At 41.8% G+C, this 18,705-nt stretch overlaps 2 protein-coding genes across 2 annotated transcripts in view; one reads left to right on the forward strand and one right to left on the reverse strand.

Annotated features, from left to right (window-relative positions):
- ACTN2 (actinin alpha 2) overlaps positions 1-3,227 on the reverse strand; it is a 75,287-nt gene extending 72,060 nt beyond the window's left edge. Inside the window, exon 1 of the mRNA XM_060753868.2 lies at positions 2,806-3,227. Within this exon, the coding sequence (XP_060609851.2) occupies positions 2,806-2,934 (129 nt within the window). The 5' untranslated portion in view covers positions 2,935-3,227. The remainder of the gene's footprint in view (positions 1-2,805) is intronic.
- A 10,204-nt stretch (positions 3,228-13,431) lies between these two features.
- HEATR1 (HEAT repeat containing 1) overlaps positions 13,432-18,705 on the forward strand; it is a 59,976-nt gene continuing 54,702 nt past the window's right edge. Inside the window, exons 1-4 of the mRNA XM_060753866.2 lie at positions 13,432-13,563; positions 15,158-15,310; positions 16,002-16,218; positions 18,445-18,586. Coding sequence (XP_060609849.2) covers positions 15,169-15,310; positions 16,002-16,218; positions 18,445-18,586 — 501 coding nt within the window. The 5' untranslated portion in view covers positions 13,432-13,563; positions 15,158-15,168. The remainder of the gene's footprint in view (positions 13,564-15,157; positions 15,311-16,001; positions 16,219-18,444; positions 18,587-18,705) is intronic.

Raw genomic sequence — 18,705 nt, forward strand, 5'->3', positions numbered from 1 at the left:
TTTTACTTCTAATACTCAAATCAGTCTTTAACTGATTTGATGAGGGCTAGATGTAACTTTGATAAAAATAAGACTTTTTTCATTTTTTGTTTAATTCTTTAAATGGATAATGATAACATTTCTTTTACATTAGTTTTACTTATTCAAAATATTAATTTTTAATTCAAATCTTTTTTTAAAGCAGTGCGAATAATGTTTTCAGGGTCATGATAAGGAGCCCCTGGTGACACAATGGGTTAAACACTTGTGCCAGCAGAACTGCTGACCGAAAGGTCACCAGTTCAAATCCAGGAAGCGGTGTGAGCTCCCATCTGTCAGCTCTAGTTTCTCATGCAGGGACGTGAGGGAAGCTTTCCACAGGATGGCAAAACATCCAGGTGTCCCCTGGGCACCAGACAGCCAATTCTCTCACACCAGAAGCCACTTGCAGTTTCTCAAGTCGCTCCTGATACACAAAAAAGTGTTATGATAGAACTAAGGAAGCACTGACTCAAATTCCTATTCACTACATTTCTCTGGTTCTACCTGCATGGCCATATAATGCAGTTTCAGAATGAGGTTTTATCACATTGAATTGGATTATAGGCAGTGTAGACTCACATAATCCAGTTCAATGCCATTAAATTGCATTCTCATACTGCATTAAATGGGAGTGTAGATAGGGTCTCAGCCAAATTTACCTCACAAGGTTCTTTTCAGGAAAAAGAGGAATGGCATTGACTTCCTTGCGGTCTTTGTACAAAACATCAGAAAGAAGCGGCATGGTGAAGAAACTACCTCCTCCACAACGTGTTACATATTTGAATGTATAATAATCACAACTAGAATTGTGGTGCACATGTGCAGGAAGTGAACTTTTATCTTTGCATTCCACATTATGGTTCCAACAAACTTCAGCCCACTTACCACCCACTTATATGTCATGGGACACATTTGCTGCTATTTTTCAGGGACAGAAACTGCGACTGAAGTTGCTCTTATTACTGCCGGAAGTTCTCTTCCACACACAAAAAAAATTGAAAAAGAAATGCATATTTGAAAAACAAACCTTCTGGCGTAACAAATATCTTGATCACATCCTTCTTTACAGCTTCCTTTTTTAAAAATACGCACATTATGCCTGAAATGCAATTTCGCCTTGAACGTTAAATGTAGTTGGCTTCCCAAGTTACATTTCAATTGGATGCATTTTAGCAAATTAGTTTTTAACATGGCTATGCATCATTTCAAACTAGTAGCAAGCTGTTTATAGTTCTGTAGGGTAAAAAGATGATATAGGCAGAGGTTTTACATTCAGTTTAAGCAAGAGAAGGTAGTGTTTCACTTGCTATGTGTACTTCTCTCTCCATTTCAATTCGCATATCTCTGCAAATGTGTTGAATAGTATAGACCAGGCATGGGCAAACTTCAGCCCTCCAAGTGTTTTGGACGTCAACTCTCACAATTCCTAACAGCCTCAGGCCCTTTCCTTTCCCCCTCAGCCGCTTAATTGACACTAAATTTGGCCACAAGACACCTATTAACCCAAAGAGGAACCACCACTAAAAAAATTGATTTTGTCATTTGGGAGTTGTAGTTGCTGGAATTTATTGTTCACCTACAATCAAAGAGCATTCTGAACTCCACCAATGATGGAATTGAATCAAACTTGACATACAGGACTCCCATGACCAACAGAAAACACTAGAAGGGTTTGGTGGGCACTGACCTTGAGTTTGGGAGTTGTAGTTCACCTACATCCAGAGAGTACTGTGGACTCAAACAATGATGGATCTTGACACAGATATTCCATATGCCCAAATATGAACATAGATGGAATTTGGGGGAAATAGACCTTGACATTTGGGAATTCTAGTTACTGGGATTTATAGTTCATCTACAATCAATGAGCATTCTGAACCCCACGAATGACAGAATTGGGGCAAACTTCCCATGCAGAATCCCCATGACCAACAGAAAATACTTAAGGGCATCCAGTCCAACTCCCTTCTCAAGGGCAAGAAAACGTAATCAAAGCCCTCCTGACAAAGAGCCATCCAGTCATAGATATAGATAGATAGATAGATGATAGATAGATATGATTCACATACACACACAGATATAGTATCATAGATTTGAAAGGGACCCCTAAAGAAGGACAATTATATGTTGCATATTCCAGAGTAGGCAAATCAGACACTCTCCATATCAACACTGACAAAGAAACAACAAGAAATACTGTTTGCCCACAAGCATAAAGAAATTACATATATTAGAAACCAACACTTTCTCAGTACTTTATTTTCCAGATCACCAGACTGGGCCACAGCAACGCGTGGCAGCGGGCGGCTAGTATTAAACTGTTTTAAAGGAAAATTTAGCCACCCGTATATTGCATATAGAGATACTATTTAACATACTGACATCCCCATTAAGTTTACATAGCATTAACCTTGTTGTAATCATATCACCATCATTTTGGTAACCACTCACATTAGCTGGCAGATGAAATGATAACATACTTCCTGGGTTCTGTTTCACGTTAATATAAAGTTAACATAATGTGGTCTTTGAAAATTGATTCTCAGATGTAGGAATCCCTGTAAAATGTGATCTTTCCAACACTATTACAATATTTTATATGATAATATAGTAAATCTTTGACTATTACAATTCTCCCTCTCTCAGACACACACAAAGTAATTTTAAACTGGGATAAGCATTTTCAACTGCAAATGACAGCTTAGGAAATCATTAACACTACATTGGTATTAGTCACAGTAAATTTGAACTAAAGCAACTGTCTGCTTTCTTTGTTTTCCTGACCTTCCTTTGCTGTTTCTCCCACGCAGGATCCAAAAGTAGGTCTCTGTCCCATTCATCTTCTTGGTTCATATACTCATCCTCTTCGTACTCATAGTTGTAATGCATGCTAGTGTCTATTTGGGTGGTCATGTTGCTGAAGAATCAGGCTCTCCTTTGACACTTGCAGAAATGCACTTAGTTGTATTGAAGTTTGTTTTAAAAAATGAATTAATCTTGCTAAGTCAGAGGAAAAAATCCGTCCACTTTTCTTCTTTGTGCCTGAAATGCGTGTAGACTATATGTTGCCTTGCTGATAGTGCAAGAGGAGACAGTTGTCAGATTGCAGATTAGAATTTGCCTTCAAATCTTTCTGCCTCTGGAGTGCTGCTGTGAGGCTTTGAAAGGAACTGTGGCTCAGCCAAAGGCTGCTGCCTCTCTTCACTTCTTATCCCCTTGCCTTATCATGTGACTTTGCACTGCCCCCTCCCCTTTTTTAAAACCTTCCTTTTGCTATTTGCCAGCCAGATCCTGCGAGACAGATCCCTCTGCCCTCAGAAAATGTTGAAATACAATGTTGTGCCCACACTTCCTAGAAGAATCACAGCAGGGACAGTGCTAGCTTGGGAATTCTAGAAATCCAAAAAAGTGACTTTCCTGGACTGAGTACCTGATGGGAATTTTCTTGGCAGAAAGATAGAGGAAGGATTGCCCAAAGGGCAGAAGATAATTTGGCAATTCTCTGTAGAGCACGTTTTCCAATACTGTATCACTTTGCCTTATTGGATTGAAACAACCAACTGATTTTTATGGATCTCATTTTATGGAGGTCTTCATTTTATGGATATACTTGAGTATTTTGGCTTTTATTTAATTTATTGGAATCACTGTGTTTTAATTAATGCTTTAACTGTTTATTGTTTACTTTGTTTTATTTTGCTTCTCCTTTATTGGCTTGTCATTGATTTTGTACATAGTATTTATTGTATTTGTTTATGTTGTGAGCACCCCACCCTTTCAGGGAAATGGGGTGGAATATAAATAAAGATCCCCCCCCTCCCGAAAATCATTATCCAGCTAGACTCTGCCCAGTTATTCATCACTGCCATAAGTAAGCAGGCTGTTTTTCACCTTCGACAGGCAAGGAAATTGGCATCCTACCTTTTGGTAGAAGCATTGGCAACAGTAATCCACGCAACAGTCACCACAAAGTTGGACTATTGCAACGCCTTATATGCCGGCCTTCCGAAGTCAACAACCCAGAAGATTCGGATGGTCCAAAATGCAGCGGCCAGGCTGCTAGCGGGATCATCTATAAGATCCCATATCACACCGATTCTGCAACAACTGCATTGGCTACCAATAGAACATCGGAACCCTTACAAGATACTGATCCTGGCATTTAGAGCTCAAAATGGCCAAGGACCTTTATATCTTAGGGACCACCTCATTCCTTTTCTCCATCCGTGGTCACCTCGATCCACCCAGGAAAATCTCCTATACATACCGGGCCCTAGGGAGGTACACCTGGAAGCTACAAGGCGTAGAGCTTTTTCGATCTATGCTCCAATTCTGTGGAACTCTTTGCCTCCATATATTAGAGCAATGTCGGAGTTGCGACCTTTTGTAAAGGCACTCAAGACTTGGCTGTTTGGTTGTGCATTTAAGTAATCAGATCTAATTTGCCAAATAGTCACTGTTGAATGTTTTTATGTTGAATGTTTTTATATTGTATAAATCCTATTTTAGACTGTAAGTCGCTCAGAGCACCTTGGTGGAGAACGACTAATTAAGAAATAAAGTGAAGTGAAGTGAAGTGAAGTGAAGGTCAGGTATGGGTAAACCCAGGCCCAGGGACCAGATGCAGCCCATTGGGCTCTTTTCTCAGACCCTCCACTCTCTCACCATCCTATCCTTCCCTTCCATCCTTTCAGCCTTTTTTCCTCCCCCCCCCCCTTTCCTCCCACCTTACATCTTTCTCTTTCTCCTTCCTTCCCTCCCTCCCTCCTTCCTTCCTTTTGTCTTTCCTTCCTTCACTCTTTCCTTCCCCCCACCCCTCCTTCCATTCTCTTCCTTCCTTCCTTCCTTCTTTTTTCCCTTCTTCCTTTCCTCCTGGGGGATTTTTAGCTAGGAGAAGAGATGATTGTGAAGGAACATGAGAACTATGTTTCAAGATTTAAAAGGGTGTCCCTTTGAGGAGGAGGAGGAGGAGGAGGAAGGGGAAGACTGACTTTCTGCAGCTCTGGAGACCAAGGGAGCAATGGTTTCAAATGTCAGGGAAATAGATTCAAGTGAAAAGATTAAGAAGAACTTCCTGAGAGTAAGAACTGTTGGAGAGTGGCGTAGCCTGCCTCGGAGTGTGGTGGAGTCTCCTTCTCTGGAGGCTTTTCTGCATAGGCTGTATATTTGGAGTGCTTTGATTGTGCCGTCATGCATGGTAGGGGGTTGGACTGGATGGCCCTTGGGGGTCTCTTCCAGCTCTAGGATTCTATAGCAGGAGTAGGCAATATAGGGTCTAATGGATACACTTTTTCGCTCCCATCCACCATCTCATCCTAACCAAGGCCAAACAGGAGGAAAGGGCAGGGAGGGGACTTGTGGAAAAACCCCTCCCTCCCGGCCCACCCACCCCACTCTGGCCCGCCATGCCTGCCCCGAGTTAGAAAGTTTGCCCATGCCTGATCTAAGTAATGCTCACACCTGGACCAACAACTTTGAATACAATTTCTTTAGAAAGTATATAGTTTACTTGCAGAAGGTGTGATTGCACGGTGCAGCAAAGAGAGACACCAGCTCTGATGGGATTCATAAATCACAGTGCTATCAATGGCTACTAGTCATTATGCACAGACCTTGTAATCAACACCAAAGGCAGTAGGAAGCTGGATCGAGTTATACCCACATCCAGTTATCAAACAGGACTGTCACAACAGATTAAGAAGATAATTAAACTTGCAAAATGCTGTTCATCTCTCCCTGCACTGTCTGTTCAGAAAGCCACATTCTAGCTTTGATCCTCAAAATACTCCCTGAAGCACGATCAACATTATGTTCTTTTTTTAAAAGAAAACAATTTACCATGCTCAATGGTAAAGTGGCTTTTGAAATTTACTTACTTTCATTACTATCGCACATGCTGGAAGTGTTTTTGGCTAGTTCTGGTTTGTGCACTCACTCAGAAAATCATGAGACCTCAGATTTGGAGCTCTCTCACACACCCTGACATATAAATACGTAATTCTATATTTTTTCAAATTAATAAGAAGCAGCAGTGGCAGTGGTGAGAGAGAGTATAATGTAATAGTTTGTTAGTACTAGGACTCTAGGGGACTAGGGCACAAATCCTCACTCAGCCAGGGAAGCCCACTGGGTGATCTTGGGTGAGTCACATTCTCTCAGCCTCAGTGGAAGACAAAGACAAACAACCTCTGAATAAATCTTGCTAAGAAAACTCTGTAATAAGATCACCTTATAGTTGCCATATGTAGGGGATGACTTGAAATAAATAATAGCACAGACATGACAAAACCCCAAACTTCCTAATCCTTCCCAATGCCTAGATCTGCTATGGGAAGTCTATGTCCTTTGTATTCAATCACAATTAGAGGTGAATGGTCAGACTGTGCCCTTTGCATGCTCTGCCCAGTTGCATTGAAATAGCTCAAGCTGGTAGATGGCAGCTGCCGTCTCCAACAATTCCTTTTTTAAACAGAGGTGTCAAACTTATTTTCATAGAGCAACCTAGCAGCCTTATGGTTGCCTTCACAGGAGCACTGAATCCAAGGATGGATAATTCGTGAATAAAGAGGACCGATTATATATATATATTTTCCTAGTTAAATATTACCCAAAAGAAACACTGTTTCTGTTTTTGAAAAAATATAATTGCTACAACAAACACCAACACCTTCAGATACATTCGTCCTGTCTGAAGGAGCATCTAGAGCAGGGGTCCTCAAACTAAGGCCCGGGGGCCGGATACGGCCCTCCAAGGACATTTACTCGGCCCTCGCTCAGGTCAACCTATGTCTGAAATGACTTGAAAGCTCATAACAACAACAATCCTATCTCATCAGCCAAAAGCAGGCCCACACTACCCATTGAAATACTAGTAAGTGTTTACAAAGTTTGAAGACCCCTGATCTAGAGTTTAGAAACACAAAAACTAGTAAACAGCAGGAGTGGCTTCAGAGCATGTGCACAATATCTTCCAGAAATTATTTTTCATAGTCAATCCCTTGCAAAGTGATCCAATATTGATCCTAAAAGTGCACAAGCACTAGGGCAAAGCCCCATTCTTAAATCAGAAATTCAGACCAGTGCAGCATTCCCCCCTCCCCATAAAACAGAATGGTGTTCAATCTAGCTGTGAAATACTGATGAAACTTGTCAGTGACTTGGATGACAGAATAAAGGTTATGCTCATCACATTGCTAGATGGCAGTAGACTAGGAAGCTAGACTATACTATAGCAGGCAGATTAATTAATAATGCCACTCAATTCTGCTTTGACCAGATTTCACATGGGATACTGTGTCCAGTTCAGGGCACTACAGTTCAAGAAGGATAACAAGAAATGTGAACGTTGACAGAGAAGGGACACCAAAATGGTAAATGTTTTAATATCCAAACCCTAAGAGAAACACACATGGAACTGGATTGCTTTCATATGGTCCTTTTTGGATGATTCTGTGAATGTAACCAGTTAGACATTATATATAGTAAGCTATTACAATTTTAAATAGATTTAAACAAAAGTGGCCAGTTTAGATCAACTTGATCTGTGCTTTCAAAAGTGGACGGAGGATGCATTGAGCCTGAAGTGGATTGGAAACAGATACATGCCTATTTTTTCAAAGCAGAGATCACAAGTCCTAGACATTCTAGATGCTGCATTAGTATGTTATGGTTTATAGTATGTTTAGGTATGTGGTAAACCAGTAATTGACGGCAAGCAGATGTATTCACATAAGACTGCTTCATTATCTGAAATGTAATAATAATAATAACAACAACAACACTTTATTTATATTTCGCTCTTCTCACCCCGAAGGGGCTCAGGGTGGATTACAATACATATACGTGGCAAACATTTAATGCCGCTTTGAATAGACAATAAACAGGCAGACAGAACAGAAGGAGGTGCCATGGAAGGTTGGGCTCAAGTCTGGGGTTGCTGTTGCTCTATCCTCTATGACGAAGAGCCATCAGGACTTCCTCCTTCCTTTTGGACACCTAGCATTTTCTGATCTTCCTTCTTTTATGGCGTCGTAAAACACCTCCCCCGCTTTTAGCGGTACCTAATTTTTCTAATCACATCTAAAGCTGTTTTCGAATTGCTTAGGTAAACAATAAGCTAGGTTGACAGTTGGCGGCTCATGCCAACTCGAGGCTTCGAACTTGCAACCTGTTGGTTGATAGATCTTACAATTGCTGATGATTTACCAGCTGTGCTAAACCTCCAGCTCTGTAAGCGAAAGGTAAGACCTTTTGCTGCCCATGAAAGAGCAACAAATTACACCCCCCACCCAAAACAGAAAATCTCATAAATGCCTTTCAATTTCCTTTGTACTAAAAATACAAATATCACATGCATTAAATCACTATTTTGCTACTCTTTCATGTCTGCCACCCCGTTCTGCTCTCTGAGGCAACTGCCTTGTTCTGCTTAATGTTAGTTAGCTTAAGGCCTGACAACAAATAAATCACACAAGCCTCTGTCAGACTAGTTTATAAACTAAAAAAAGTTAAAGAAACAAAAGGATAGGATAATGAGAGGATAAAGAATGTCACCTTCCTTTTCGTTTTATATATAAACAGAATAAAAGTGGTATATTAAATTATGTCATTAATAAGTCCAAAATCACATTTTGTTAAATGTTCCTTTTGCGTGAACACGAGGAAATCAGATAATAGCAAAAGAAGAATATGGGCCCTTCCATACAGCCATATCATTCAGAATATCAAGGCAGAATAACCCACTTATCTGCTTTAAACTGAGTTATGAGTTCACACTGCCACATATCCTAAATCGAAGCAAATATTATGGGATTTTATTCAGCTGTGTGGAAGGGGCCAACGTGGAGTATCAAGAAAGAGGGTCTCAAGTGTAATGAGATAAAAGCAACAGCTCAAACTCCAAAATTAAGTTAGATTGTACTGTGAATAATTTGCTGTTTTGAAATGTTGATTTTCAGATTGTGAGGAAGAGAAATTGTTCCAAAGAAGTATTATTTGCAGACAACAGACACCTCGATTCTGAAATACTCTATTTGAAATGGTAGTTGATGTTTCAATGGAACGGAATTCCACACAACCATATTTAGGTTGGCAGTCTTATATCGACAACATTTTAATATATTCAACAAAGACTGATATGTGAATCAATCTTGCTCCCTGTCTGTTAGACGCACTAGAACTCTGGGAACACCATCCAGACTTACAATGTAATACACACAGTGACAGGTGGAAAACTACAAATAGTGCAGGCATACGATTGGAAAAAATGGTGGGAGACATCCAGGATTTTAAAAATGGTTTCGCAAGGGGAATGCAAGGGAAGGGTGTAAAATAGCTTATTACAGCCTTTCAGACAGTCATTTGTTTTCAGTAGCTTAGTGGCACTTCTCTTTTGCATTTCTATTTAGCTTGTTCCTACTTCCAGCATAATGAGCAAGGAAGAAACTACATTTCTAGTGTATTGAAAGTCCCTTATTAGAATGTATCTTTCCTTTTAACACAGTGCTATCACTGGATGCTTTCAAAGGTGTACTAGACTTTTCAGCATTGCTATATTGCTGGGACTGGGTTGTGACCGAGAGGTCATGGGGTCAAAGCCAGCCCAGGCCGGAGTAAGCTTCCGACCATTAATAGTCTAGATTGCTGTCAACCCCTGCAGCCTGAAAGACAGTTGCATCTGTCAAGTAGGAAATTTAGGTACTGCTGTATGGGGGGAGGCTAACTTAACTAAATTACAATGCCATAAAACCATCCAGCAGTGTGCAGAAGAATGAGGAAGTACTCCATTAAAGAACCCGGTGTCACAAGTGGACGGTGAAGCTGGACCTCGCCCTGTGGCCGGAACCAAGCATACCCTCATGAAGCTGGAAAAGCTGGAATGTTAAATTGCCTCTAAGTCTGTCTATATATGTTGTATGTCTAAATGGCATTGAATGTTTGGCCATGTATATGTGCATCTGCCCTGAGTCCCCTGCAGGGTGAGAAGGGCGGAATATAAATACTGTAAATAATAAACAAATAAAATATAACTACCTTTAAACAGACACATAATCGGCATTACACAGACTGCAGAATAGTTGGCTGCTTCAGACTGACAGCCCGACTGAATCTGTTCTATCCAAATGTGGTTCCGATCCCAATTTTATACTGTCTATTCCAGAGGGCGCCATGCCACCAGCTACCTGACCCAGGGCATTTTAAAAGAAATTGCTATTGAATGGCCGCTGTCCCATTCCAAAAGCTCTTGAATTGGAAATTCTTCACTACTACACACAATCATTATTCAGCTTATGTTGCTAAAAGTGACTGAAAATAAAAGTAGAAATGAGTGCATAGCTGCAAATACATTATCTATCATCCCCTTTTAACTGTTCTAGATGTGCAAAGTGATGAACATTAGCAATGTTAACTGGAATTAAAATGTGTTGCCAACATCCTTGCTTTATTCAGGAAAAGCTGTGCAATACAAAATGTGTATTAGAAAGTGCTTCATATTTTGTACTGTTAGCTTCAAAGCACAAAATATGATTTATAGAGAGATCTCAAGGTGAAAAGAAATGGGAGGTGCAGCATGAATTACCCTCAATCATCAGAGTAATACAACACTTGGCCACACCTGGGTTCCATGATCCTTATCCTTTCTGTGACAGATGACATCAGATTAATTTGTATTTTAATAATACCGCTTTATAGCCCTGTGCTAACGTAGGGCTCAATGTTTTCTCAAGTGCAATGCTTGGAGAAAGAAAGTCTAGTTTTTGCTCATGATGTAAACATAAGAGCACATATAGGCACCGTATCAAGCTGTTATAGGAAATCAGAGATCACTGTACACTTCCCATATGTTTATCCAGCCTTCCTCCCCTTGGGGAAGGAACAAATGCCTACATCGATAGGGAGAGTGTGTGTGTGTTGGATGAAATATGTAAAGTGCACCTTGGGCGCATTTTCCCTGAAGAATTCATGTAGTTTGATATCATGGTACTATTCTATAATCAAGGAAACTAGTCCAATGTGGTCTAGGCAAAACTACGGTGAGGTGGATCTGTAATTGGTTAAATGGACAAACCCAGAGGGTGCTCACCAATGCTTCCTCTTCATCTTGGAAAGAAGTGACGAGCGGAGTGGCGCAGGGTTCTGTCCTGGGCCCGGTCCTGTTCAACATCTTTATTAATGACTTAGATGAAGGGTTAGAAGGCAGGATCATCAAGTTTGCAGACGACACCAAACTGGGAGGGATAGCCAATACTCCAGAGGACAGGAGCAGGATTCAAAACGATCTTGAGAGATTAGAGAGATGGGCCAAAACTAACAAAATGAAATTCAACAGTGACAAATGTAAGATACTCCACTTTGGCAGGAAAAACGAAATGCAAAGATACAGAATGGGGGATGCCTGGCTCGAGAGCAGTACGTGTGAAAAAGATCTTGGACTCCTCGTGGACAACAAGTTAAACATGAGCCAACAATGTGATGTGGCGGCAAAAAAAGCCAATGGGATTTTGGCCTGCATCAATAGAAGCATAGTGTCTAGATCTAGGGAAGTAATGCTACCCCTCTATTCTGCTTTGGTTAGACCACACCTGGAATATTGTCTCCAATTCTGGGCACCACAATTCAAGAGAGATATTGACAAGCTGGAATGTGTCCAGTGGAGGGCGACTAAAATAATCAAGGGTCTGGAGAACAAGCCCTACGAGGAGCGGCTTAGGGAACTGGGCATGTTTAGCCTGAAGAAGAGAAGGCTGAGAGGAGATATGATAGCCATGTATAAATATGTGAGAGGAAGCCACAGGGAGGAGGGAGCAAGCTTGTTTTCTGCTTCCTTGGAGACTAGGACGCGGAACAATGGCTTCAAACTACAAGAGAGGAGATTCCATCTGAACATTAGGAAGAACTTCCTGACTGTGAGAGCCGTTCAGCAGTGGAACTCTCTGCCCTGGAGTGTGGTGGAGGCTCCTTCTTTGGAAGCTTTTAAGCAGAGGCTGGATGGCCATCTGTCAGGGGTGATTTGAATGCAATATTCCTGCTTCTTGGCAGGAGGTTGGACTGGATGGCCCATGAGGTCTCTTCCAACTCTTTGATTCTATGATTCTATGATTCTATCCAGGAGGAGGCCACTAGGGGGCGATAGAGAGAGAGGGCAGTCCATTTCATCAGTGTGGAGGGTGGGTGGAAGGAATGACTCCTGTCTTCTGGAGTATTGGCTATCCCTCCCAATTTGGTGTTGTCTGCAAACTTGATGATCATGCCTTCTAACCCTCCAGCCCACCCAGTGGTTCTCAACCTGGGGTCCCCAGATGTTTTTGGCCTTCAACTCCCAGAAATCCTAACAGCTGGTAAACTGGCTGGGATTTCTGGGAGTTGTAGGCCAAAAACATCTGGGGACCCCAGGTTGAGAACCACTGGGTGGGCTGGAGGGTTAGAAGGCATGATCATCAAGTTTGCAGACAGCACCAAATTGTGAGGGATCGCCAATACTCCAGAACACAGGAGCAAAATTCAAAACCACCGTAACAGATTAGAGAGCTGGGCCAAACTAACAAAATTAAGTTCAACTGAGACAAATACAAGATCCTCCACATAGGCAGAAAAAAATGAAATGCAAAGATACAGAATATGAAAAAGATCTTGGAGTCCTCATGGACAACAAGTTAAGCATGAGCCAACAATGTGATGCTGCAGCTAAAAAAGCCAATGGGCTACCTCTCTACTCTGCTTTGGTTACACCACACCTGGAATATTGTGTCCAATTTTGGGCACCGCAATGGGAGATGTAGACAAACTGGAATGTGTCCAGAGGAGGGTGACTAAAATGATCAAGGTTCTGGAGAACAAGCCCTATGAGGAGTGGCTTAAAGAGCTGGGCATGTTTAGCCTGCAGAATAGAAGGCTGAGAGGAGACATGATGAGGGCCATGTATAAATATTTGAAGGGGAGTCATAGAAGGAGCAAGCTTGTTTTCTGCTTCCCTGGAGACTAGGATGCGGAGCAATGGCTTCAAACTACAGAAGATTCCACCTGAACATGAGGAAGAACTTTCTGACCATGAGAGCTGTTCAGCAGTGGAACTCTATACCCCAAAGTGTGGTGGAGGCTCCTTCTATGGAAGCTTTTAAACAGAGGCTGGATGGCCATCTGTCGAGGGTGCTTTGAATGCAATTTTCCTGCTTCTTGGCAGGGGGTTGGACTGGATGGCCCATGAGGTCTCTTCCAACTCTATGATTCTATCCTTTTTTGTTGAGTTCAGACCACAGTCACATTTGGAATAAGAGTACAAGACTAGCCTCCCACTGCGCATGTGCGAACTGTTGCTCCCTGAGGCTTTACTTTTTGCTGCGAGGCGCAGGGAAACCTGCAGGGGGCGGCAGAGAGAGAAGCGAACCCCCCGAGAAGGCAGAGGATGCGACTCTATCACTTCTTCGGCGGAAGCGGTCGCCCTCTACTTCCGAGCCAAAGTCGCACGTGGAATTGAAGGGGTGGCTCAAGTGGCAGGGGCTGCTTTTTCCTTCTTCCTGCTTTCCTTCAGTCTCCGAGCTCCAGGTAAGTAGTAGTCCAGGTTGATCCGGAATTAAGCACATGGGCGCTTGAGATAGAGGCAGCATTGCTTTCTAACAACACACCAGTTTTGTGCCTTGCACAAAATTATTGAAAATACTATGTAATACTATGTATCCCAAGCATGAGCAAACTTGGGCCCTCCGGGTGTTTTGGACTTCAACTCCCACAATTCCTAACAGCCGGTAGGCTGTTAGGAATTGTGGGAGTTGAAGTCCAAAACACCCGGAGGGCTCAAGTTTGCTCATGCCTGATCTACACTGTAAAGGGAATGCAGCTTGACACCACTTTAACTCCCATGGCTCTATGCCATTGAATCCTGGGATTTATAGTTTAGTGAGGCACCAGTACTCTGGCAGAGAAGACCCAAGACTTTGGGTGCATCTGCACTGCCTTGACTCAATGTTATAAAATCACAGGAGTTGTGGTTTTACAAGGTCTTTAGCTTTCATTGTGCTGGTGCCTCACCAAGCTGCGACCCACAGGATTCCACAATGTTCAGCCATGAGGGTTCATTTCGTGTCAAAAGCATTGCATAAATGCATAAGTATAAAACTGATAAAAAATAAAAGAAGCACAAGCAACTAAATAATTGTAGACCAGAAACTGGCAACACCGACTGCATTGTCTGTAGCTTTAAACAGTTCCTCTGTGCTTGAGGCAGGGCATTGTGGGCAAGCGTACAAATCATAGAATCATAGAATCAAAGAGTTGGGAGAGACCTCATGGGCCATCCAGTCCAACCCCCTGCCAAGAAATAGGAATATTGCATTCAAATCACCCCTGACAGATGGCCATCCAGCCTCTGTTTAAAAGCTTCCAAAGAAGGAGCCTCCACCACACTGGGGCAGAGAGTTCCACTGCTGAACGGCTCTCACAGTCAGGAAGTTCTTCCTCATGTTCAGATGGAATCTCCTCTCTTGTAGTTTGAGTTGTTTGTATTATTCCACAGTGATACAAGGTGGAGGATTCTTCTAGGTAGTGCCATTTGCCAGGTTGTCCTTTGTTCTGCCAACCCCACTTCTGAGTCTGTTCAGGGATTGATTTATTTACAACATTTATATGTTGACCTTCTCACCCCGAAGGGGATTCAGAGCTGCTTACAAGATATATATACCAACAATATATGATATTGTTAGCATATCCAATACTCTTATCAGACACCCCCTTTTTGTGCTGGCCCGTTTATGTCGGGTAAGTGAAACTCTACTGTACACACACACTCATATGCTAGTACTGAGACTATGCATTGAAAACTCATCTCACATGGATATGGGAGTCATACCGTACTTTGAGAATTCAGGATTTATGCCATTTTGGCTTACTGCTGAATCTTAGTGGGTTGTGCTCTTCTCTAGTCCACTAATAAAGTCGTTAGTAATCTATTTTATTAGTGGACTAGAGAAGAGCACAACCCACTAAGATAAAGTTCAGCATTTGTTTTGCTGTCAGCCAAAACTAATACAATTATTATTACCAAATTGACTTAAAAGTAGAAAAAGCTTCTTCTGGTAGTTTTTGGTTTATCAAATATTTGTTAAATTTGTGAGAGCCCCAACTAATTCTGTTTTCTTCACAGAAGTGTGAACCATGACATCTCTCGCACACCAACTGAAGCGTCTTGCACTCCCTCAGAATGATCCCAGTTTATTGTCACGAAGTGAAGCAGCATCACTGCTTTTTGATTGCAAGGAGGCTGCCAATATCGACAGGGAAACCTTTTTTGCCATAGGTGAGTGCGCCTCTTAAGAGCACAGTCAAATACAGGAAAGGATCAGCAATTTTTGGTTCACCTGATCTGTCTGCCACTGATGTTTCTCTTTTCTTTACTCAGACAAAGTTGAATCAGGTTGTTTATTTCTGTCTGTTCATTTATTTACTCGATTTATATTCCACCTTTCTCTCAGGGTAGGTTCCCAGAATGGTCTGTGCTCTTGAATATTTAGAAACAATGATTTAGTTGCATTATTTCAGTGTCTCTGAAGCGTTACGAGTAAACATTCTTCTTTGGATTGGCCCAAACATTACAGATGTACTCACCAGTCTAAGTATTTGATTGGAAATTTGCCGTAAAGAAGTGTTGGGCAACATTTTTTTTTATGTTCTGAGCCAAATAATGCTTTCATGTTTTTGTAATTCATATTCAAACTGAAATTTTCAGTTGGAAATTCCTTTGTTTAATCTTGTCTGATCATCTAGAAACTAATGTAATATCTGTTTAAAGAAGACAAATACTTAACAGATTTTGGAGATATATAATCCAGCTGTTGTTAGTGTATATTTGACAAGGTTGATGTAGGCAGCTTTCATTTCTTTCTCCTGGTTTCTTCTCCAGGAATCTTCTGCATAGAATAATTTAATACTGCCTGAATAACTCTTGAAATGTAAGTGGTGTTGTGTAATAAATTTGATATATTTTCTAGGGTGCACTGGCCTGGAGGAGTTGATTGGAATCGATGCAACCTTTGAAACATTTCAGCCAACACTTTTCAGTCAAATGTCCAAAGGTTTGGAGCGCAGTGTGCAAACTAAAGCAGTGAACCAACAGCTGGATGAAAATATTTCATTGTTCCTTATTCATTTGTCCCCTTACTTCATGCTTAAACCAGCACAGAAATGCCTTGAGTGGCTGATTCACAGGTAATCTATCCATGCCTCTTTACATCTTACAGTTCATTGATTTCAAGTAACAATCTATTCAAAACTCCTTCCCTGTAGATTGACTCCTGGCCATAAGGAAGCAACCTTCCAAAGCAATGCAGGGCTTTTCCCAGCTGTGTCCAAAGTTCTCATTTTGTGTGGTGATGTCTTGAGTGGGTGTGCAAAGGAAGCACAAAATAAACTTGGATTAAAGGGGCTTTGAAGGGAACATAATGTATCAAAAGGTAGAGGCTTCCCTCTAAGATTCAAACAGGATTTTGAACTGACATAGATTGGATTTGAGATTACACAGAAAGGAACTGGAGCTGAAGGAGAAAGGCTTTTGGCATTGAGAAAGGAGGAAACTACCAAATGGTTTTAGGGAGATTAGAGAATAGATTAAAAGAAATCACTATAGTTTCCTACTGTATTTAATGAACCTATTGTTGTTGTTTTAAGCCTGTCTCTGGCTCCCATTCCTAGGCTGATTGGAGTCATGCATACCTAAAGCTAAAGAAACTCACACTACAATACACTCACAAGTACACATTTAAATGGTTACCAATAACCCAATCCAGCAGGGGAATAATTGGGGAACAAAGGCAGAGTGAGTGATAAGATTTCTAGTGTCTGGAGTTTTGGGGCCAGCCTGGGTAAATGGAATATCATAGGGAGATTCAAGGTGATGCATGCCATATGCCAGCAAATATGGAAAACACAAGAATGGCCATCAGACTGGAAAAAATCAACTTACATCCCCATACCAAAAAAGGGAAATGCGAAAGACTGCTCCAACTTCCGTACAGTGGCCCTTATTTCTCATGCCAGTAAGGTAATGCTCAAGATCCTGCAAGGAAGACTCCAGCAATACATGGAGCGAGAGTTGCCAGATGTTCAAGCTGGGTTTAGAAAAGGCAGAGGAACGAGAGACCAGATTGCCAATATCCGCTGGATAATGGAGAAAGGCAGGGAGTTTCAGAAAAACATCTACTTCTGCTTCATTGACTATTCTAAAGCCTTTGACTGTGTGGATCATAATAAATTGTGGCAAGTTCTTGGTGGGATGGGCATACCAAGCCACCTTGTCTCTCTCCTGAGGAGTCTGTACAAGGACCAAGTGGCAACAGTCAGAACTGACCACGGAACAACAGACTGGTTCAAGATTGGGAAAGGCGTACGGCAAGGCTGCATACTCTCACCCAACCTTTTTAACTTGTATGCAGAACACATCATGCGATGTGCGGGACTTGATGAATGCAAAGCTGGGGTGAAAATGCTGGAAGAAACATTAACAACCTCAGATATGCAGATGACACCACTCTGATGGCCGAAAGCGAGGAGGAGCTGAGGAGCCTTCTAATCAAGGTGAAAGAAGAAAGCGCAAAAGCCGGGTTGCAGCTGAACGTCAAAAAAACCAAGATTATGGCAACAAGAATGATTGGCAACTGGAAAATAGAGGGAGAAAATGTGGAGGCCGTGACAGACTTTGTATTTCTAGGTGCAAAGATTACTGCAGATGCAGACTGTGGCCAGGAAATCAGAAGACGCTTACTTCTTGGGAGGAGAGCAATGTCCAGTCTCGATAAAATAGTAAAGAGTAGAGACATCAGACTGGCAACAAAGATCCGCCTAGTCAAAGCCATGGTATTCCCTGTAGTAACCTACGGATGTGAGAGCTGGACCTTAGGGAAGGCTGAGCGAAGGAAGATCGATGCTTTTGAGCTGTGGTGCTGGAGGAAAGTGCTGAGAGTGCCTTGGACTGCGAGAAGATCCAACCAGTCAATTCTCCAGGAAATAAAGCCCGGCTGCTCACTGGAAGGAAGGATACTAGAGACAAAGTTGAAGTACTTTGGCCACATCATGAGGAGACAGCAAAGCCTAGAGAAAACAATTATGCTGGGGAAAGTGGAAGGCAAAAGGAAGAGGGGCCGACCTAGAGCAAGATGGATGGATGGCATCCTTGAAGTGACTGGACTGACCTTGAAGGAGCTGGGGGTGGTGACGGCCGACAGGGAGCTCTGGCGTGGGCTGGTCCGCGAGGTCACGGGGAGTCGGAGACGACTGAACGAATGAACAACAACAGGGAGATTCTGCAATTGTATGTCTTTTTCATATCATGCTAAATAGACAGTGCCGTGACCTGTAAAAATATTCTAAAGTCAATCTCTTTGACTGAGAAACTTGTATGAATAACTATAGATTTATGTTGTGCTTTGTTTTGTTTAGGTTTCATATTCATCTCTACAATCAGGACAGTTTAGTTGGCTGTGTACTGCCATATCATGAGACTAAACTGTTTGTGCGAGTTATTCAGCTCCTCAAAATTAGTGACCCAACTCATAAATGGCATTGGCTTCATCCAATTCAGGTAAAGACATGAAAAATAAATGAAAATGTATGAGAAATGGATTTTATCAATATGATCATAGGTGACTATATTTACATAATGGCATAATAATAAATTAACTTGTATAGTTTGACTCCTGC

Source organism: Anolis sagrei, chromosome 1, assembly GCF_037176765.1.
Source record: "Anolis sagrei isolate rAnoSag1 chromosome 1, rAnoSag1.mat, whole genome shotgun sequence".
Lineage (NCBI taxonomy): Eukaryota > Metazoa > Chordata > Lepidosauria > Squamata > Dactyloidae > Anolis > Anolis sagrei.